General features: G+C 45.6%; 1 protein-coding gene across 1 annotated transcript; it reads right to left on the bottom strand.

Moving 5' to 3' along the window:
* Positions 1 to 14,141: 14,141 nt before the first annotated feature.
* Positions 14,142 to 22,231, bottom strand: GPRC5D (G protein-coupled receptor class C group 5 member D). The gene is given in 5 exon segments (XM_073789296.1): positions 14,142 to 14,774; positions 21,326 to 21,546; positions 21,548 to 22,115; positions 22,118 to 22,150; positions 22,153 to 22,231. Coding segments are annotated over 5 exon segments (1,029 nt in total). The 3' UTR covers positions 14,142 to 14,646.
* Positions 22,232 to 23,394: the final 1,163 nt, after the last annotated feature.

The following is a 23,394-nucleotide window of genomic DNA, read 5'->3' as shown; positions in this document are numbered from 1 at the left end:
AAAACATACGAGTTATGAGGATCATCATCTCTCTTTATTGAACAGCTGCAGAAATGGAAGCATTAAGAGGTTAACTAGTGTCCAAGGTGACACGGTTGCCAAGTGGGAGGGCTGGGAGTCAAAGCTGGAGGGCCATCTCTGGATCTCCTATGCACAGCTCCAGCCCGCCTCACCTACCTGTAATCACGACAGCACAGCAGACAGCTCCAGGGTTAGAAATTCGAGGGAGATGGATCCCAGAAGAGCTGCCTGCAAAGGGGTGGGTTACCTCTTGCTGGAAGTGTTCAAGGTCAAGGGTGCTCTGCTGAGGGTGATGTGGGGAATTGTGTGTTAGGAATGAGGCCGGACTAGATAACCTCTGGCTCTGGACTTTTACTTGCCGCGTTGTTGTTCCTGGTGCCCTCACCTTTTAGTAAGTGTTATTATTGGGTGTCTTAATCCATCTTACAGAACCCTTCTTCAGAGCCTTGCTTTAGAATGGAAGGTGCCTTGTGGATAGAGTCTGTGCTATGTTTAATTTTGCATTACTGTGGACGTGATGATGACGATGTAGAATCCTCTGCAACGATACCTGAACTTTATAAAAACCAGTGTGCCCCTACCCCTTGCCTCGGGTACATGCACTCCATGCCCGAAATATTGCCTGATTTAGTTCTTTACTCAAAAGCTACCATGTCTTAAGTTCAAAAACTACTAGTCCATATTGTTCTTCAAGGGGGATTCATGGCCTGAGAGCGCTATGATTCGTATTGCTCAGCAAAATCAAAGAGGCTCGTGGGTTGCGCCTGTACAGCATGAGCATAGTCCTCTGAGTCATGAGCCCATGAAGTCTGTGAACACTTGGGAACCAGGATGAGGGTCAGAGGGAGCATCTGATTGTACTCAGCTAGTCGAGACAGAGAGACGGAGACAGAGACGGAGACAGAGACAGAGAGACAGGGAGAGAGAGAAGAAGAAGAAGAAGAAGAAGGGGAAGGGGAAGGGGAAGGGGAAGGGGAAGGGGAAGAAGAAGAGGAAGAAGAAGAGGAAGAAGAAGAGGAAGAAGAAGAGGAAGAAGAAGAAGGAGAAGGAGAAGGAGAAGGAGAAGGAGAAGGAGAAGGAGAAGGAGAAGGAGAAGGAGAAGGAGAAGGAGAAGGAGAAGGAGAAGGAGAAGAAGAAGAAGAAGAAGAAGAAGAAGAAGGAGAAGAAGAGGAAGGGGGAGGAGAGGGGAGGGGGAGGATCAGGGCTGTGTTGGGGAGAAAGTGTGGGAGTGGGGTGAGGAGATGGGGAGAGAGGGTGGAAAGGCAGGAGGAAGGGTTGTAACATCAACCAAATAATGGCAAAATAATGAAGAAAAAAGCATTGTAAGGTGAAAAATAAAAGTTAAGGGCTTAAGAATCAGAAATTCAGGAAAACATTAAGTTCCAGTTCCCAGAGTGTCATGAGCTGTCTGTGATATTGGGCAGATGGGTTTGACCTCATCACAGAACCGCCTATGAAGAATGGCTACTTTTCCCTCTAAGTTCCCAGAAGTTCCCTGAATCATGAAAGAGGGGGACGGTGTGAGGTGAAGCAGCCTCTGAAGGCACAGACCCCGGCATGTGGTTCTTCCGATTGCACTGACCCTCCCTCCCCCCTCCCCTCCGCACCCCCTTCAAAGGCACTGGCTGGGGCCTCTGTCCCCTCGTTTTCCTGACACACCGCACCTGGAGGCAGTGACACACCAAACCGGAACCCGTTTATTTCCCCCAGGTCACTGGGGTGTGTGCATGCGTATGTGTGTGTGTGTTGCATTTAATTTTAGGAGAAAACAAGAGGATGGGGGAAAAAGTGTTCTTGGGAATACCCTGGCGGTCCAGTGGTTAGGATGGTTAGGACTTTCACCAAGGCCTGGGTTTGATCCCTGGTCCGGGAAATAAGATCCCGCAAGCCACACGGCACGACCAAAAAAAAAAAAAAAATGGCCTTGGTTTAAAAAGAAAAAAAATTGTTCTTTATCAAGTCCACATAAGGGATAAATGGAAGAGTTTTCATGCTCTCCAAATATATTTTCCAGCAGCCTATGGGAGTCTCTGAAATCCCAGTACATGTGTGAGGTGTCCGCCTGTGTAAGCACATGTGCACTCCACCCCCCAGCCCTCCCCCCGGCAATACACATATCTACCCTTGCCTATAGCCACAGATCAGACGGAACTGTAAGGTACGGAGAGCCATTCTCACAAGTGTGACGAAACGATTATCCTTGATCCCAGTCGCTGCCTGTATGCATACATATTATCACGCCAAAGAAAACACATTTCCATTCAAATCAGTAGCAGATCAGAAGGTTGCTGAGTGCGTAGCTGAGAAGGGATGCATGCCAACCACTGTCCCTTACTCAGGGTGCATGACCCATCCCTGTGACCTTGGTCTCCACAATCTCACGTACCCTAAGGATTGGGTCACAGCCAGACGGCATTACCCCACTTCCTCCAGCTTCCCAGACCCCTGCTTTTCTCAGAGTGTCCCATCAGCCGGAAATGCATTCCAGTCTGAAAAAACCTTTCCATAGACAGTGAAGCAATTTGAGCATATAACCTAAATACCTAGTCAAGGTTAATCCCAAGTAGGTTTTCACGAGATGGTTCGGTTTGGGCCTAAAGCCTTAATTAAGTAGGGCCTTCAAATCAGTTCACCTATTGGGACACTTAGAAGTGGTACAAATAATTTAAGGCTCACAGGGGTAAATGGACACTGCTATACACTGTCCCACATAGCCAGTCTGGGTCTCTGGTCTCCCCAAACCCTGCCTGCTGCCCCAGTGCCCAGGGAATCAACATTTCGCCACCCTTGTCATCCGTTCCACTCAATGCCTCTCTCCTATCTGGTTCTGACCCTTCCGGGTAGAGTTCTTAATGTTCCCCCACCCCCACCCCCGGCCGTGCCGCGCAGCATGCGGGATCTTAGTTCCCCAACCAGGGATCGAACCCGTGTACCCTGCAGTGGAAGCGTGGAGTCTTAACCACTGGACCGCCTGGGAAGTCCCCGAGTTCCTAACGTTTCAGTCACTCATTTCTGAGACAAGTTTCTCCATCAGTTCTTCCCTCGAGGGGGCCCAGCTCTACACGCCTCTCACTGGAGTCTCCCTTCCCCCACCGCTGCAGCTCCTCCCCTTCACATTTGCATCTCAGCTCAAATGTCCTTCCTTAGTGAGGCCTCCCACCTCCATTCTATTTAATGCTGGTCTCCCCTAGCAGCTGGTCTTCTGAGTCATCAGTCTGTTTGCTTCAGAACGCTTATAATTTGCAATTATATTTCTGTGTTTTTACTTGTGTTTCTCCCACTATTCTGAATGTTTTAGAAGGACAGAAAATTGTTTTGTTTCCTCATGTAGCCCCAGGGCCTAGCACAGTGCCTGCACACATAGGAGAATTTGTTGTAGGAACCAATAAATTTTGGGGGAGAAAGGTAATTTTTTTGTTTGTCACAGGCCTATTAGGATTATGACCCCTCCCTCAGAGAGCACCGCTGTCAGATTCCCTCTAGTTTGCTCTGGTGTCTTCGGTGTCATTTATCTTTAAATAATTGTGATGAATTTCAGCTGATCAACCAGCCGATTTTTTTGTTTGTTTCTGTACAAGAACACTTAACTCCAATGTGATAAAAGCTATTCACAAGCCTGAGGCTTGGAGGAAAGAAAGGAAATTCTTTACTTTTTGGGCTGAGTGCATTTCATCACGTCCAAGTTTTATTTCCCTGAGGCTTTTCTTTGTCAAGCTTGGGAAAGCTGTTTCCTAGGAGAACTACTAAGAACAAACTTCAAATATGAGAAAAGAGAAAAGCAGCCCCGGAGGCAAAAATCAAAGAAGCATTTTAGATTGATTCCCCCTCTCCAGCCCCGCCAGGATCGATGGCAACCGTTGTTTTTTCAAGTGCATTCCTTTTCTAAACTGACTTGAACCCAATGGATGAACAAGGACCTTTCAGACTGTATAGACCCAGCTGGAAATAGATGAGAGTGTCAGCAAAGAGGCTCGGAAGGGATTTGTCTTCTTAAATTTCAAGGCAGTAAGGTGCTTCTGGCAACATTTTCTCTTAGGAAAACTGGGTGAGTGTGTCCTGGGTGGGGACTGGATGGGAGTAGGCGAGGGTCAGCAGGGATGCAGCAGGCGTGGGGTCGGCGTGAGCTGAACATTACACGGGACAAGGGGAGAGAAGAAGGTGCAAACTGGAAGCTGAATGTTCCTAGGGACAGGACTGACTCATAAAATCTTTCCATTGATTATGCCATATCAGGCCAATCACTTTCTGCCTTCTCGGGCCAAACTGGAAAAGCCCAGGCAGTCTTTGCTCCAAACCAGAGCAAAGAGGAAGCCTTCTCTCGTCAACGGAGCAGCACTTCCCAAACTCATACTATCTTAAGAGTCACATGGGAACTTGTTAAAAAGGCAGAGTCCCAGGGCCCTCTCTGGAGGTTCTGATTTAGTAGGTCCGGATCCAGGTATGAGAAGTTATATTTGTAACAAGTATCCCGGATGATTCTTCTGATTGGGCAGGTTTGGGGAAAGGCGTTGGAGAGTTAGCCACATTTGTCCTCATTTTCTAATTCACCAATCTTCCAGGCAAGCCCCAGCAGCTGCCTTCCCCACCTTTGAACTCAAACCCAGAGGAAGACTCTCAGTCTGCTCTCTTGTTTTGGAGCTATAGTGTGATTCTGCAAACAGGACTCCGGTTCCGTCTCTGGAGGGATCTTGGTGGAGACCTCCCAGTGTTAAAGGTGGAAGTGGCTATGAAAGCAACGGCATCAGGAGAGAATCCACTTAGGGATGGAGCAAGTTTCTCCACCACTAAGCATTCTGGGGCCCTTTCCTCACGCTCCCCATAAAAGCACATCTCCTCTCACAACACCCACCTCCACCTCTAAGCTCATTCCCGAAACTCTCTCTCTGTTTCTGGTGGAACTCCACGGCCTTGTATTCATCTGCGCATTTCCACTTCCAACTCAGCTGGTTCAAAACAACACATCTGCTGTCCTCTCCACTTCCAGATCTGTTTCTCCTCCTGGACCCTCCACCTGGGGTCACCTCTTTTACAAAGTGGAAGCATCATCCTCCGAGTTACCCAGGTCAGGATCCTGGCACCTTCCTCTTCCTCATTCTGTACCTTGAAGCCTAAATATCTGTTTAACTGCAGTGGTTTGCAAGCCTGGCTGCAAAACAGAATCATCTGGAAAGATTTAAACACATACCCATGCCTGGGCTCCACTCCCAGAAATTCTGATTTAAATTGGTCTGTGGTGAGTTCAGGCCGTGGAGAGCTCTTAAAACTTCCTAAGTAATTCTAACATCAGCCAGGGTTCCCTCTCCAGCCGCCGTCCCACCCTTTCCCACCAGGCAGATCTGATCCATCGGCAGGGCTGGGGCCAGGGTGGGGAGAGCGAAGCTCTTGCCTCCGGCACAAAATTCAAGGGAGCGCCAAAACCCTCAGTCATCAAGATAAATTACAATATTCTGAAAAACCAAAATTAGTGCAAAAAGTCCATGATCAACAACACAGAGACATTTTATAAAAAACAGGCTGTCACGGTTTGTTTGTTTCACGACCCTGCGTTATTTCGCAACAGGAACAATTTTTTCCAATCAGGCTGTGGTTCCCGGGGTTGGTGTGCCTGTCAGGTCCCTCCCAGGGGTTTTTGAGGGTTGACAAAGGCGTGTAAACAGATTGTGCTATGAAGGGCTCTAGATTTTTTTTTTGACTGGAGAGCTTTTGTTAACTTTTTCCATTAGGTTCAAAATGTGGGAGGATTTGTTGATAAGTGTGCTCAGGGGTACACATGCCTCGGCCCCAGCTTCCAGGCTGATCGGCCGCTCCTTTCACGTCCTTCACACCCACATCCAGATTCCTGCTTTCGGGATATAAGCCCGGTGTGAGCCGAGGAAGCCCAGTTCTCCAGCCTCATCTCTTACTGCTTTCCACTTTGTGTGTTTCTGCTCTGGCAATAATGAATGCCTTGCAGTTCTCCAATACGCCTTGGTTTTCTTTGCAGCTACGCCTTTGCACTGGCATGTTTTCTGCCCTGCAAATCTGGGTCATTGCAGTCAGTTGCATAGTCGTTGCTGCTTTCTGCACTGCGCCAAGACACCTGGCTGAGATGGTGAGTGGGGTTGGAATTCAGCCTTGCTCCGCTTACCAAGCTCCGTGCCCCTAGCATGGGCTGCATCCCTGGGGGCTGCGGGCATGTTTTCTGACTCATCCACCCAGAGGGGGCACGTGTTTCTAACTTAAACAAAGACGCCCTGTTAGCGGCTGCTCCAAGTATCATTCCCAACGTTATCTGCCCCATGAATTCCTGCCTACCTCCCATGTAAGACAGAGCTCAAGCTTTGACCTCTGCTGGGAAGTCTTTCTTGCCCTCGGTCTCTGAGACAGAGTGACTCTAAGTTACCACCTCGCCCTCTGCATGCTTTTATGACGGCAGCTGTCCCAGTGAAGTGTAATTATGTGAACAGCTGTAAAGCCACACGCCTGGCAGAGAGGTCCGGCCTGTATCAGTTAACTTCAGGATGGTTTTTCTTTAATCTAAGGATGCCTTTGTAGAACACTGGAAGAACAAGCGGTAAAGTAAAACATTCAGACAAGTACCTCCTTGTTTTACGTTAAGGTACCAGACAATTTGCTCAGTGGCTACGACAGTCAGTCAGGCTGGGCTGGGCAGGCGGAGGTAACAACCCCGAATCTGGGCGGCTTACAATAGGAAAGTTCTATTTCTTGCTCACACCGTTATGTTCATCATGGACCCCAGATGGGTGCAGCAGCCACTGTTTGAAGCTCTGCTTGCCACACGGTGGAGGAAAAAAGTTCTTGACCTTGTTGGACCAACAATTAGTTGCTTCTGCCTGGAATCAGCTTTGGAAATGACATCATTTCTGCTCCGACTTATTGGCCAGAATCAATGCGTGGTCCCACCCAACCTCAAGAGGGACAGAAAGTGTCATCCTATCATGGGCCTGGACGGCAGGAGAGTTTGGAAACATTTGACAACCAGCACTGCTGACGCCCGGAATTGACAGTTTCCATAAAATTGACTGACTTTTCTTATTTCCTAAATAAGCCATTTCTACCAGTTGCTTTGGCCTTCAGAAAAATGCATTGTCAACAGCAGGACATGGCAATAACAGCTATAGCTAAAGCACAGTCTGTTTTGGAAACCTTTCAGGGACATCTCTGTCCATAAATAAGGATTCTTTGGACGTATGTGTCTATTTTATTTTATAGTTCAGATTGTCTTGTACAAAACAGCCGAGTGATGGTGGCCCAAGGGCAGTTTTAGATTCTTAGTATCTTAAGAATAAATCAATAAATAAATGGTTGAATCCATCCAGTAGATCACATGAGATAGACAGTGGATGTGAAAACCATTTGCAAATTGTAAGATGCTAAAAACTAAGTTCTATTTAAAAATGCATTATTATTAGTCCACTGCACCAGGCAACCCAAATCTTTATGTTCTCAGATCTCCTCCTGCTATAGGTATCTTCTCATTTCTTTTCCATAGATTTTCCTTTGCTTTTAAAACAAACCCCTAATAAGAACAGAACCACAGAAAACATTCTTTCAGTCTGAATCAGCTATATATTCCAAACAAAAGTTGGAAAGCTCAGTTTTTCCAGAAACAAATTGCCCTGGGAATGAGGCCACTGAATTAGACAGTCAGGAATTTAAAAATGAGCTGAAGATGAAGTCTATACAAGTTTCTTCCGCGTGCAAATAAAGTCCAGGTGGAAACTACAGCCAAACGTTCCCTTTGTGGCATATATTTTAAAAAGCCCAGCCCCCCTCCTATACGCAGGTGGAAGACTTACAAAGCCTTCGACTCTTAATAACAAAAATTAAGGGGTGAATTTCAAAAAGGAATTTTAAAAGCGCAACGTGCTCCCTTAGTGCATTTATATCATATAAAGAACATGTTACAGTTAAGAAGCGTCAGTTCTACAAATTGAAATATATATGCAATGCCCTAATTTGTATCTTTTCTTTGTCTGTGTTTTACACCTTTTAAAATGGATAGCTTCTTCTCTATCTGCTTCACAGCATAGACTCCATTATCCTACAGTTAGTGGACAGTAATGGATGGCAACTGAAATTCCTACCAGTTTAGTTTATCTTGAATCCTGTGATGACACAGAACTTGTGACTCCACAATTTGTGACAGTAATCATATGAAAATCCTGTTGAAATGAAAAATTACGTTAATCTCCAATTAAAGAATTCATGTGTAAAAATGTGAATAAATCTCAGATCAAATATCAAACGTTTAGATGGGAATGGGTTTCTCTAAGAACATAGAAAAGTCAATATAATCCTCTAAATTTTCACATTCAAAAAAAGTCTGCCCAGAGGATTCTTTTCCAAACCCAGACTTGATTTAACCACATCCTAAATATGGTTCAAGTTCTAATAGCGCCACTATCTTTAGAAAAATCCAGGGACTTCCCTGGTGGTCCAGTGATTAAGACTCCACGCTCCCAGTGCAGGGGGCCCGGGTTTGATCCCTGGTTGAGGAACTAGATCCCACATGCTGCGTGGCGTGGCCAGAATTGGGTTCTTACTATCTAAAACCTTGGTCAAGTGGCTTAATCTCCTTGATCCTCAATTTCTTCATCTGCAAAATAACAACATGCCTTGCAAGTGTGTACCTTGCCTGCACATAAGGATTAAACAAAAAAATCCAGAAAGATAGCAGATGGTATTTCCAAAGTGTATTTGGTAGTTCTTTGAGTGATTGATGAGATCAGCAGTAGGAATTCATTCCTGAACTCACCTCTCTGATCTGACAGTTTGGCCATCCTAGCAACCCAATCCCTCTGATTTTAATGAGACATTCTTTTTTTTTTTTAATGAATTTATTTATTTAGTATTTATTTATTGGCTGCGTTGGGTCTTCGTTGGTGCACGCCGGCTTTCTCTAGTTGTGGCGAGCGAGGGCTACTCTTCGTTGCGGTGCGCGGGCTTCTCACTGTGGTGGCTTCTCTTGTTGCGGAGCACGGGCTCTAGGCGCACGGGCTTCAGTAATTGTGACTCACGGGCTCAGTAGTTGTGGCTCGCGGGCTCCGGAGTCCAGGCTCAGTAGTTGTGGCGCACCGGCTTAGTTGCTCCGCAGCATGTGGGATCTTCCCGGACCAGGGCTCGAACCCATGTCCCCTGCATTGGCAGGTGGATTCTTAATCACTGCGCCAGCAGGGAAGCCCCCTGAGACATTCTTGAAGGCTGTCCAGGAAAGGCATTCTAATAATGCTTTAAGTAATGGTGATCTTTATGCCTCCTGAGGTAGTCACTTTGAAGTCCTTTGAATAAATAAGTTCTGATATAGGTTAAAATGCAAACATAATTCTAACTAATCTATCTTTGAAGAGTAGCAAACATGATCTCTCACTGGAGACCAGCAGCTCAAAACTGGTCTGAGCCATTAAGACATTTTAAACAACTCCGGGGACTTCCCTGGTGGTCCAGTGGTTGAGAATCTGTCTTGCAATGCAGGGGACGCTGGTCTGATCTCTGGTTGGGAAACTAGGATCCCGCATGCCACGGGGCAACTAAGCCTGAGTGCCACAAGTTGAAGCTTGTGTATCACAACAACGTGAAGAGCCCTCGCGCCACAACGAAAGATCCCGCGTGCTGCAACTAAGACCCAACACAGCCAAAAAAAGTAAATAAATAAATATCTTTTAAAAAAAGACATTTTAAACAACTCCAAGAAAAAGTCTTTCTTTACTCAGGTGTCAAGCTTGACTTCTCAGAAGTTAAGGATGTTCACTCCCATTTAATGTTAACTGAGAAGCCCTTCTTTCAGATGCAAAATACAGAGGCTTTTGTACCAAGGAAGAAAAAACAAGATTTTCTAGTTTATTTCTCATGAATTGTGTACTTTTGAAATAGATGATTAGGCTTATTCAGAGAAAGATGCTACAGAAGTATCTTGTTTACCATCTGAGCTTGAAGAAAAAAAGAGACTTTTATTCTGCCATAAGTTAAGTAAGGCTTGGTGTGTGACAGCCCTGTGTCTCCATGTCATCAGAGAAAGTTTCTGGGAAAAGGTAGATTCGGAGCTGATTGTGGAAGGAGGAAAAGAATGATAAGAAGGCATGAATCTGGCCAATATGAAGTAGATATAATCCTAGGAAAAGGGAGCATTTGTTTAAAAGAAGAAAGAAGAAGGAATAATGGGTAGAGAGAATGAGGAAACTTTAACCTGACCAGACCACAGGTTGAAATAAGGCATAAGTAAAAGACGCTTTAAGCTTATGGAGAGATCATGAAATTTAATGTAGAGAGAAACAAATCTTTGATGCTCTGGATAAGGAAAAAATTCATCAAGATGAAGGATATATTAATTCTACCTGGGCAGGTATTTCATTAGCACCATGCTCTACTGAGCAAACCAGCCATGCTCTACCAGGAAGGTGTTTTATTTTATTTTATCTTATTTTATTTATTTATTGAATTTATTTATTTTGGCCACACCGCGTGGCATGCAGGATCTTAGTTCCCTGACCAGAGATTGAACCCGGGCCCCCTGCAGTGGAAGCGTGGACTCCTAACTACTGGACCACCAGGGAATTCCCTCCAGCAGGAAGGTATTTTGTAATGAATTTTTTCATTGATACCCTTTCTTTTGGTAAATGAATAAAATCAGAAAGATAAAATCGGAAGAGGATGATCTAAAATATTTAAGTGAATAAACAGCTTTTGCATTCAGTAAATGATAGATCTTCAGATACTCCATGTTGAATTGAGTAATTGAGTATAATATGCATATCATAAATAGTTTTTTAAAAATTTATTTATTTTATTTACTTATTTTTGGCTGCGTTTGGTCTTCACCGCTGTGCGCGGGCTCTCTCCAGTTGCGGCGAGCGGGGGCTACTCTCTGTTGCAGTGTGCAGTCTTCTCATTGCGGTGGCTTCTCTTGTTGCGAGTACGGGCCCCAGGCGCATGGGCTTCAGTAGTTGTGCCTCGCGGGCTCAGTAGTTGTGGCTTACGGGCTCCAGAGCGCAGGCTCAGCAGCCGTGGCACACGGGTTTAGTTGCTCCGTGGCATGTGGGATCTTCCCAGACCAGGGCTCGAACCAGTGCCCCCCCGCATTGACAGGTGGATTAGCAACCACTGTGCCACCAGGGAAGCCCCATAACTAGTTTTATCTACTCTTTTAAGTGGTTCCTCATGGATCCCAACTTAGAAGACTATTGAGGTTTTTAGCTTTACGTGAATTGCTGCATAAACTCAAAAGAAATGAAATGGTATTTTCACTAAAATATTCTATAATTTCATAAAATTATATTTTCCTGGATTAATCTCTCCGGAGTAGGTCACTCATCGTGCATGCTATACCTTCCCTAGCTGCCCAGAGGATAATTCCCTGCCCACAGCATCTCACTGACGGAGCAGACATATACAATCAAGTCTGCACCACAAGACCAAGCCACACATAGCTGAATGGACCAATGGTGGGTACGGGATCCAAGGGCATCCAATCCACAGGCTGAATGTAAATGAAGAGGCTGGCCAAGGCAAAGGAGTACCCAATCAGAGACAATGATGATCAGCTGGCCCAAGCAGACTCCCTCTCAGGAATCTGAATTATGACATATGGGGAGAGAATAAGTCAGCGGCTAGTGGGTGGATGGACATGTGAAGATACCACAAAAGGAAATAGTGAGGAAAGTATCAAAGTGGCTGAGGGGGATTGTGGGGCTGGGGCAGGAGTCAACAGGGTCCACCCAACACTTGACAGTATTCCATCTCCATGAAGCCGGCGGCTGTAGTGGGTTCCCGGAGAGAGTTTTCGCTCCCTCCTCCCACATGTAACCTTACAACTCCATTCCTGAAACAGCCGGAAGGAGATACTTTGCAACCTTACAACCCCCCAAATCTAACTAATATTAATGCACCGTCCAAAATTTGATAAAATTGTGCTATAAACCTCGGAGGCAATTTGGTACAAAGAGGTTCAATTTTACCTTTACTGATTTTAGGGAAAACATTTTGGGAAACAATATTAGCCATCCTTTGTGACTTTAATAGGTTGATGGACATTTGTCAGCTGACTTAAACACCTCTCACCTACAAAACCAAACCAAACAAAATTATGTTGAAGGGGTCATTGTCATCATTTGGGGGATAAAATCTAGGAGGATCAGCGATGAGAGTTTTCCTCCAGAGCAGATGTAAGCTTGCACGGCTTGCTGTTCTGTCTCAAATTAGGTTTCTTATGTGGTTTGTTGAATAGTATGCCACCAGTCAGAGTCTTAATGTTTAGACGTTTTCTATTCTTTTATTACCAATAAGGGCAGAAGGTCAAACTCTTTGGTCGTTCACCTAGGTGCTGGCTTGTGCTGAGAACATTGCTCAGGGCACAGATTTTTAAAAGGAGCAGGTAATCTGAGTGCAGCAGAAAAATATATGAAATCGCTGGAACACTGTGTAGAGGGTGAGCCCTCGAACAGCAGCTGGGAACCTGGATTCTAGTCGGTTCTGCCCCTAGCAAGCCATATTATCCTGGGCAAGTCCCTTTCCTTGTCTGTAAAAGGAGGTGTCACAGAGGAAGAACAGAACTAACACCATGTTGAAACTGCCTCTCTATTCTTCAGCCTGTGTATTCCATCACTTTAGCCTCGCACATCAAGAGTTAAACATTAGAGAAATGTCGCTTGTACCCAAATAGTTCATTAAGCTCGTGAAGAAAGTTTCTATACCACGGACTGGATCTGAATTAGTTATAGCTATTACTTATAGATAAGTTCTCTTTCAGCCTAGAAACCTTGCAACTAAGCAGAGGGAAGAACGGTAAAGTAAAAATAACGGCTAGCAACGTGAAGTTTTGCAGAAGCCTCGTGATCCAGCCTACGTGAGCAAGCAGAACAAAGTTATGCTTCCCTTGAAGGCCAGGCGGCCCCAAGAAGCCCGCAATCCACCTTTATCTTTTAATCTTGAACCCTCCTGCTTCCCCTTTTCCCTCAGCATAAAAGAGGCCTGAATTCTATTCTGAGTTAAGATGGTCTTTAGGACATTAGCCGTCCATCTTCTCGGTGTTTTGACTTTCCGAATAAAGTTGCCGTTCTTTGCCCCAACACTTTGTCTCTGGACTGATTGGCCTGTTGTGCTGTGAGCAGTATGTGTTTGGACTTGATAACAGAGGAAGTGGTGCTCCTGAAATTCTCTGCATTGTGTTATCTTCCCCCACGAAAAACGTAAGCCCCATCAGAGCAGCGCTGTGTGCCTTGTCTGCCTAGGACTGAGTCCGAGAACAATTCCTGTTACCTTGCAGGTGCTCGGGAAATACTCATCCGTGCTGTGCACTGGTCATTAGAAGGGCTTTTTTTCCCAATCTATGGAGTCTTAGTTTCTTTTCAAAGTGTTTTCACATAGCAGGCGCTCAACAGTCACTGGTCTGGAATATCACATTTGATTCTCAAGGGTGCACGCCTTCCTTGTTAATACAGAAATAAGGCATGGAGAAGCCTGTAGAGTGAGAGAGGAGTGGCCTGAGAGTCAGAAGACCTGGCCCAATACAAACTACCGCGTGACTTTGGACAAGTCATTCCATTTCTCCGAGGCTCTGTTTTCTCATCTGCGAGGTGGGAGGCTGAATTAGACTCTAAAAACCCTTAGGGCAACACGCCTCTGACTCTGGTTCTGTTATACCTGTTATAGCTAACAAATGGGTCTTAAGGATGTATATATCCACTGGGAAGGATGTGAAGCTGCATGAGGGATGAAGGAAAAGTAATTAGGGCAGAGGCATCGGTGCATTAGAAACATCAAGACAGGTGGACTCTCCTTTTCATGTACACCTGAAATCCTTTATGAGCATCAACTCGGGTGGCTCTTCCTTTGCTGTTTTTAGTTCATCAAAGCAGGTCATTGACCTCAGTCACATCTGCTGCCGTACTCACTGTCATGAGGGTGCTAACATCATGGGAGAAACCTGCCAGATTGCAAGCCCATGAGATGCACAATTGTGGGGATCCTGAGGGTTCTGCTATAATTTTATTGCAAATTCTGGGTCCATCATATTTAGGGGCCCTTTATAAAAATGACTAGAGGGGTAATCCAGTACTAAGCTGCTACTGACATCTATAATTTGTCATATTAGCATGACCCTAATTTCATCAAACTGAGGTCTTTCGGTCCCATTAATAAGAGGTGTCAATTTGTCCTAGCATTACTAGGGAAGGGAATCTTTCAGTTACATGAATGAAGAAAGAGGGACTCCCCTGGTGGTCCAGTGGTTAAGAATCCGCCTTCCAATGCAGGGGAGGCGGGTTCGATCCCTGGTCGGGGAACTAAGATCCCACATGCCGTGGGGCAACTAAGCCTGTGTGCCACAACTACTGAGCTCCAGCGCCGGAACAAAGATCCCGCGTGCAACTAGGACCCAACGCAGCCAAAAAAAAAGAAAGAAAAAGAATGAAGAAAGAGACACATAGTCACGGTAGGGTGGCCAGCAAGATTGTAATTATGCTTGAAGGGGCAGTGTCCTGATGAAGGGTCCAGATGGATGGAGAGGACTGTGTGGCAGGGAAGGAAGGATGAGCCGATGTTTCGCTGGCAGATGGGCTTCCCAGTGGCCCATCAGGGCTACGTTAGGATGATCTGCTGGGTTTTCACTACCCATGTTTCCTGTGGACTTTATAATTCTGCATCTTGCTGAGGGCTTACTTTAGCCCAAGGGATGAAATCCTCCTGTGTGGGATCAACAGTCTGCAAAAGAAGAAATGCCACCATCAGCTTTCTGAGGCAACATAGGGGATAATACTCTCCAAAACTATGCTTGAAATATTATCATTTCACCATCATTTAATCTTTTGATAATAAAAAAAGAAAAAAATGTTGAGCCTATCCATATCACAACTACTTTACCATCTTCCCTCCTAGCCACTAACAAGAATGTTTTTGCAGGATTACTGGAAACTGAAAATAATCCGAGAAATTCTTGGTGGGGATAGTAAAGATTTTCTCATCGTGTAAAGGCCCTCTGGAGGATTAATTACAGCGAATAATATAGCTATGTCCTGGTCTGTGTGTCATTCCAGGAAAAGGCAAATTCTCAGATAACAGACCAGAGGGTTTAACCTAGTTACAGTTGCCTAGCACAGTTCATTGAACAAACAGCCTGAGCATGGCTTTCCCTCTCGGATCTTAGTGACTTGTGATCCTTATAATAAAACAATTGTGTCCCAAAGTGGTATTTTTAGCTGTTTGGATTTGTGTGTCTTCAAGCCATCACGGCACAAATCCAAGTTACTTCCAGTCCTACTCAGCAGTGTCCCTCTGTTTTTGCAGGCAAGGATTAAAATTGGTACACCTGGGCTTCCCTGGTGGCGCAGTGGTTGAGAGTCCGGCTGCCGATGCAGGGGACGCGGGTTCGTGCCCCGGTCCGGGAGGATCCCACATGCCGCAGAGCGGCTGGGCCCGTGAGCCATGGCCGCTGAGCCTGCGTATCCGGAGCCTGTGCTCCGCAACGGGAGAGGCCACAGCAGTGAGAGGCCCACGTACCATAAAAAATAATAATAATAATTTAAAAAAATTGGTACACCCATCTGGGCGTCCAGATGATGCTGACAGACCCAGCCCAGTTCTCGGGGCAGCCTGGGCTGCTGGAGCTAGACAATGACTCCGAGAGGCAGCCAACATGGCCCAGAGGATACATTTAGACAACTGATAATAAGAACAGATCTGACACTCATACATATTTATAATCCCCTGTCGTCCCCAAGGCAAAAAGCCGTGAGCTTGCATCTCTTCACCCTCACACAAACCCTTCAAGCTGCCTTTTCTTTCAGGGACATTCACCTGCATCAGAATATAGCGCCATGGGGGATTGGGAGGGCCTCCTGCAGAGGCAAAGGCATGATTTAGCTTTACTAAGAGACTCAATGGCTTGCAAAGAGGCTCCTGACCCTTTGAAAAGGAATTCTCCACTGAGGCTGTGTGTGTGTGTGTGTGTGTGTGTGTGTGTGTGTGTGTGTTTTAATCTGTGATTTTTTTTTTTTTTTTTTTTTGCGGTACGCGGGCCTCTCACTGTTGTGGCCTCTCCCGTTGCGGAGCACAGGCTCCGGATGCGCAGGCTCAGCAGCCATGGCTCACGGGCCCAGCCGCTCCGCGGCATGTGGGATCCTCCCGGACCCGGGCACGAACCCGTGTCCTCTGCATCGGCAGGCGGACTCTCAACCACTGCGCCACCAGGGAAGCCCGTAATCTGTGACTTTAAAAAGAGTGTTTTTAAAGCTTCTGAGGAAGGTTGCCTAGGGATCACATTTGTGTGCTCAGGAGAAGCACATCTGTGTTTAGTAACTGAAGAGGCTGAAGGCTCCTCATCACTTTCTACAGAAAGAGCATTAGCGCGGGCTCAGGGTCTTTGACCTTCATGACCTTGGGCATCTCACTGTCTTCAGCAGTAAAATAAAAGGCCTTCACTACATCGTCTCTAAAGTCCCTTTAGGCTTGATACTCTGCAAGCTTTGGTCCAATTTTAAAAACTGGACATAGGGAATTCCCTGACGGTCCAGTTGTTCGGGCTCTGCACTTCCACTGCAGGGGGCATGGTTTCGACCCTTGATCTGGGAATTAAGATCCCGCAGGCTGTGCCGTGTGGCCAAAAGAAAAGAAAAGAAAAAAACTGGACATAATTTTTAAAGACCATTTTATACTGTCGTAGAATAATCACACATGGTTGTTTAATATCTGTCTCCTCAACAAGCCTGTAAGCTCTGTGAAGACAGGAGCTGTGTCTGTCTCTTAGACCAGGTCCATGCTCGATACATGGTTGTCCTTTGATGGTCTGGGACGTAGCCGTGTCATTTTGTTCCTGCTTGGTGGCTGCAGCGCTGAGAGCATGGACTGTTCTGCCCTCTCACTTGTTAGCTGCGTTACCTGCGGTCAAGTTCCTTAATGTTTTGTTGCCTCTGTTTCCTGATGGGAGTTTCATGATGATCATAATAGTCAATCTATCTCATACGGTTGCTTTGAAGATTAAATCAATATCTATAAAGCCCTTGGAATAGGACATGAAGTATAGAAAGCACCATAGTGCTTCCCTTTGTATATTATTATTGGCGGTGGTGTTGGTGGTATAGTTATAATTGATGCTCCAACATCCTTCTCCTACTGGTGTTTTTTAGAGGGATTGAATCCTGTGAAAATAAAACATTCTTCTTTCAGCAGAAATGAGCTGAATCCTTGGTTTAACTTTGTTCCTTGCAGCATAACAAGACTCCTTCCCACTCAGCCCCTTGGTAACCCGTGTTCCTCCAATACTCTCATCAGACCAGATCATATATCAGAGAAGCCTAATTCTCCAACTTGAGTTATTGTTCATGAATTTACCAGAAAGTCGAGTGTTTCTCTCTATTAATCCTGCCACCAGCTCCTGGTATGGATCGGCGTTGAGTAAGTAAGACCTTACATTGATACCTGGCGGGGGCAGGGACACTATGACCATCACTTCACTACGAGGAGCCTAAGCTCCCAGAGGTTGGGGAGCTTGGTTGGGTCTCAACGTTGGTAAGAAGCAGAGCTGAGCCTCGAAGACAGGGCATGTGAGGACAGGGTCTGCACCCTTTCTGCTGTCACCCAAGCATAATGACAAGGAGAATGTCATTATCCTTGCCTGGTCTGTCCTCACACCAAGCCCAGACCACGTCTTCTTCTGTATTTTACGCCAGTTCACTCTTTGTGACCTGAAAGAACAAACAAAAATGACACTGCCTGGGACCATCCAAATTTGGTTTCTCCTAGTAAGGTGGGCACCTTGAAGCAAAAAATGTTGAGAATTGTCCAAAAAAAGGCTATGTTTGCCAGAACTTGGTATGCCTGGTACTTGCTGTAAGGAAAACAATCTGAAGGACCTCTGTTTGCAAGAACATTTTTCTCTCGTTTTACATCATTTGATATTCATTGACCCATTTTTACATTTCATAGCCTCATTATTTCTGTCTTAATACCTTCAAAAAATCATACTAGATTTGTCTGTAGATATTTAAACACAGGATAGAAAAAATGTCCACAATTATGTGATCCTTTAAAACATACAGGGGTCTTGCTTTTAGCAAACTTGATATAACAATATTCTAATTCATCTAAAACAGATAAAGCAGACAATGATTAGAACAGGAGTTTCCCTTCATAAACAAAGATTCATAGCTGATAGTCCATATTTAAGGTCCTTGCAAATTATATCACATTTAAAATTCTCAGTTAAAAGAGCATTTGATTTTAAAAGTTCAATCAGACTACAGTTTTTTTGTTATTTTTGTTTTTTTTTTTGGCGGTACGCGGGCCTCTCACTGCTGTGGCCTCTCCCGTTGCGGAGCACAGGCTCCGGATGCGCAGGCTCAGCGGCCATGGCTCACGGGCCCAGCCGCTCCGCGGCATGTGGGATCTTCCCGGACCGGGGCACGAACCCGTGTCCCCTGCATCGGCAGGCGGATTCTCAACCATTGCGCCACCAGGGAAGCCCCAGTCTAGTTTTTAAGAAACACATTTATAACATGGGGCAAAGAATATTTATACCCATTTGTTTGGTGTTTTGTAGTAATATGCCTGATTTCATTTTCATTCTCCATCAAGATGTTTTTATATCTTCGAACTAAGTCCCTAAGCCACTTCCGAGAGATAAAGACTAATCTTTTGAAAGACTTCCAAGGAAATGAAGTCCTTAATCCGCTTTGCTCATCTATTTCAGTGTGTACCAACTCTTAGTTTCGTATTTAATCTAAATGCTTTGTGCTTCGATTTGAGTCTCTTTCCACCCTTTGTCTTTAGCTGGAGACAGAAAGCAGGACAGCAACCTCTTGGACAGAGGTATTCATACGTGTGAAATTCCCTGCTAATCCCCTCTTGTCTAACTCTTCTTTCAACTGAATAATTCTGGTCTCACAACCCAGTGGTAAATCAAATAATTATGTGACTGGAGTCATAGCTATAAATCAGAAGAGTCACATGACAGATGCACACCTCATGGACCGTTGTGTTTCAGTACAGAATTTAGAGAGAACCTGAATGTCCATGAGAAAGACACATTGAGCTTAAGAACTACCATCTCAGTATCACTGTCCTAACCTTTCCAGTAGGTCTGATGTTATAACTCCTTCATCATCTCTGTGGTTTTCCACCCAGCCTCTCCCACACTTCTCATCAGTGGATCTCAGTGCTGGAAAGGGTATTCTTGTCAGAGACTGACAGGTGCTGAGAACAATGGCCTGATTGTTCCAGCTGACCACTTGTCTGTTTACACAGCACTACGATTGTTTCTCGGGCAAACAAAAACAGACAGCCTTGAGCTGCGTTCCCACTGTCAGCTCACGACCTACAGCAACACTTAGGATTTTTTTTTGTTACGGTTATTATACTGTACTGGTCTGACTCTTATTTATTTTGTATCTCTTTGTATGTTTTTCCTAGCTAGGTGTCATCCTGTACTTTTTCTTGCGTTTTAATCTTTCTTCTAATTTTTGATATTTGTACTTTTTCTAGGTGACCTAAATTCTGATTTCCTTCTCTAAGCGTAAGTTTCTGGTTATTCTGCCTAGTTTTGGAGAGCAATCTATATGTTCTTTTCTACACTATCGATTTTCTTTCTGCCACAAAATATTGAGCTACGTTGACAATGACCATCACTGGCAGAAATGGATTTTCTAACCATGCTCCAGTAATAAGGATAGTTATAAGGAAACACTGTGCTTTTGAAAGCTCTTGCTTTTCCACTAAGACACTTCTTAGAACACTTTAAACACCTGCCTAGTCTTTTGGGCGTATGGAAAATTGATCATTACAAGTCCCAGTGTGTTTTGGGTATTATGAAACTCTAAGAACTTTCTCTCTCTCTCTCTGACTTTTGTTTCCTGGAAACATAACAGCAACAAAGCAAACAGAAGTTTTATCCTATTTTTCGGTGAGAACTATAAGAAGTAGTTTCAAGAAAGATAGACCCGGGCTTCCCTGGTGGCGCAGTGGTTGAGAGTCCGCCTGCCGATGCAGGGGACACGGGTTCGTGCCCCGGTCCGGGAAGATCCCACATGCCGCGGAGCGGCTGGGCCCGTGAGCCATGGCCGCTGAGCCTGTGCGTCCGGAGCCTGTGCTCCGCAACGAGAGAGACCATGGCAATGAGAGGCCTGCGTACCACAAAAAAAAAAAAAAAAAAAAAAGAAAGATAGACTCTGCAATTCTGCCCCACATCATCAAAAGCAATGAAAAACTCTTGAAAGAAGGATGTATAGTGTCAATTTCCAACTCGTGGTCAACTGAACTGAAAAGAATTCATGGATGCTTCCATCTGAACAGGATTGAATTTGAGGATGTAATTAGCCATAGATTACAGCTCAGAAAAGTGTCTGATTTAAAAGGAAACCTTCTATTCATGTTTTTGAGCATAATGTGTGCTACACAATATATAAAATAACATCATCTTTGCACATTAGCAATACACTGTGAGAAATCAGATGCCTAGTAAGACACAAAATTTGATGTAAAACTGTGATGCTGGGTTATGAATATTAGGCCAGATATTTCAGAAAGGGATTAATGAGTTTTGACGTATTTCCAGATAACTGAAATTAGCCACTAATTCCCCCCGTTTGTTGGGGTCCAAGCCTCCTTGTTATCATGGATAATATATTTTATTCTTTAACAGTATATAGTCAGGTGGCTTGGTCTTATATAAGGATACAAATCCGACCCAGAAATTATTATGAAAATGCCACATAAGCAAGTTCTTTATTTCTATTAATGATGACACATCTGAGACTCTTGCTCAGAATTCTGACTTCATGGCTTCTCCTCTCACTTCGTGTAAACCTCGAAGGCTTTCAAGGAGTGAATGATTTACAGAGTAGGAATCCAGAAGTTGTTGGGCTTTGAGACTCTAATGAGGTGATGAGTCGTACAGATCAGTCTGTTATGATATCTGGGCAAGTCGGCTTTGAGACTTAAATTTGAAAAATGTCAGTCACTGGTGCCAGGGTTGCTCTTGCACTTGATGGCCAGAACATCTGCACTTAGCATGATGTGTCATGCAATGGCATGGCCCACGCCTAGTCTGGGACTGGTGAACTCATTTTATAGTGGGTGCCTTTCTTTATCCAGCATGAATACTCAGAGCCACACCCTTTCTATTTAGGGCCTTTGAGGCATTTCTGTCTTGGCCTCTCCCCATTAATCTCTGTATTTCGGAGGAACTGATTATTCAGAAAAGTTTAACCTTGACTCTGAGTGTCCCCGTATGCAGACTTGAGCTATGTCGTCACCCACCTAAATTCTGACCATTCCCTTTTCTTTCCTCTTGCCCTGTTTTTTCTCCTGCTTCTCTTACGGGAGAGCCTCCCCGAGCTCCCCAGGAAAGTACCTCTTGAGAGTTGCTGATTCTCCACTCTGAAGCTGCATTCCTAAGCTGGGAGTGGGCAGGTATTGCCTTGCAGAGGGCAATCCTGCTGACACGATCTCTAGAGAAAGCACAGCTCTGGTATGATGTACAGCAGCAGGAAAACCCACGCATGGGTGACCAGGGCGATGCAGAGGATAGGGTCGTCCCATTGGGTTGCCTCTCATGAGCATGGAGATCCACACCACCCAGATGATGATGGAGATGAGCGCGGTGAGGAAGACGAGCCTTCCGCGCCGCTTCCAATCCTCACATGGCCCACAGAAGGTGGCTTTGGAGACGAAGAACGTGAGGGCCAGCAGGAAGAGAACGTAAACCAGGAGGACCGCGAAGTCCACGTTGAGTTGACAGGGTGTCATATCCATAAACATCGTACCTCTGGTCACGATGAGAGTCACATACTCAGTGGCGATGATCGTCTGCCACAGGCTGACACCAATAGCAGTGCACAGAATCGTCGTCCAAGAGGAGGACACTTGACCCCAGACCAGCTCCACCAGGTTGGAGGCATGAGTCAAGAGGCAAGAGAAACAGACAGCAAAGAGGACCCCAAAGAGAAAGTAGTGGAGGGGGGCAGTCTGCTGGTTGAGCTGGATGAGGAAGGCAAAAGCAAGGCTGAGGAGCCCCAGCCCACCCAGGAGGAAGAGGAACTGGGTGGGGAGGACATTCCACTGGCTGCGGTCTTGAACCCTTCTCATGAGGAAGAGAAATGCCAGGGTGGCAAAACTGTAACTGCTAGGCCAATTGAGGCCAGGACTCCAGAACAATGCCCCATGCTCCCACGGTGTCACAGAGGAAGTAACAGTCCCCAGTGGACTCTTCGCAGTCCTCATTCATGGGGACTTGTAGGTGGACCTCACGAGAATGGTCTTTTGTTCCCGTGCAAAAAAAAAAAAAAAAAAAGGAGCAAACATAACTTCATAACTTTACCTGCACCCTCAAGAACCCCTGTTGGGTAGTCTTGGGCAGGACACTATACTATCCCTGATTCCCACATGAAGACACCTGGACCTACTGAATGAAATAGCTCAAAACTATCAACCCCTCCAAACTAGCCCAGCTCTATCCTGCTGGGAAAGGAGAACCATCTTCACTTAGGGGCTCCAGAAAACTCATGAATTTTCATGTCATAATTTCCACCAAGGCTTTTTGAGGGCTAAGGCAGGATCTTTTTCATAAAAATCGGGCATGTGACGACGTTCGCATGATGGTTAGGACTCCAGTTATAGCAGGCTGCAGAACAAGGGTTGTCAACATGAATGGACCATTTGATCATTCAAGACATGAGGCACTGCTCGAAGGAGACAGGCAGATGATTTTCCCCAGTCATTTTAATGACTCTTCCTTCTTTTAATTCAAGTCAATCCAAGACAGCGCATTACAGTTAAATACCCACTGTTGGTCTGTCGAAGAATTTTACAAAAAGGTCTCTGCCTTCGATTAACTTTTTGGAGAGTTTAGCAGCAAACTCTATGCCTTGCCTGGGGTTGTCTAGAAAAACATCACATATATTCATTTGGAAACAAGTACCTTGCAGCTGAATACCCCTAGCTCTACTCCCCTTCAGCTATTCCCAAGCCAGCTACCTGGAGTGACCCAGGCTGACAGCTGAGGGCATGGCCCCTTCAGTCCCACTTACCTCCTCTGTGTGCACGCTGGAGGCTGAGACTGTAGTGGCTGCGAGGTTGTAACTGCCAATGAGTAAGAAGAAGACAACCTCAGCGTCTTTAATCTCTCCCCAAACGGGCAGAAGGATGGAGGCCCGCACTCGGGTTCCTGCAGGGCCTAAAAGGGGTGTGGCTTTAGGAAAGACCGCCCCCTCCCCACAGCCTCCGATGTGACCTGGAGGCTGCGAGAGGCCCCCTGTTGGGCTCACGTGAGGACACTTCGTTCTTCTTCTGACCTGCTCCCTAAAAAGCCATCTGCAGTCTTCCCCACATCTTGATCATAAGACCCGAAAAAGCATCCATCCCAGAGGAATAAGACGTTTACTGGGCCAT

Source organism: Tursiops truncatus, chromosome 11, assembly GCF_011762595.2.
Source record: "Tursiops truncatus isolate mTurTru1 chromosome 11, mTurTru1.mat.Y, whole genome shotgun sequence".
Classification (NCBI taxonomy): domain Eukaryota; kingdom Metazoa; phylum Chordata; class Mammalia; order Artiodactyla; family Delphinidae; genus Tursiops; species Tursiops truncatus.
The sequence above is the reverse complement of the archived record's forward strand: the minus strand, read 5'-3'. Positions and strand labels throughout refer to the sequence as shown.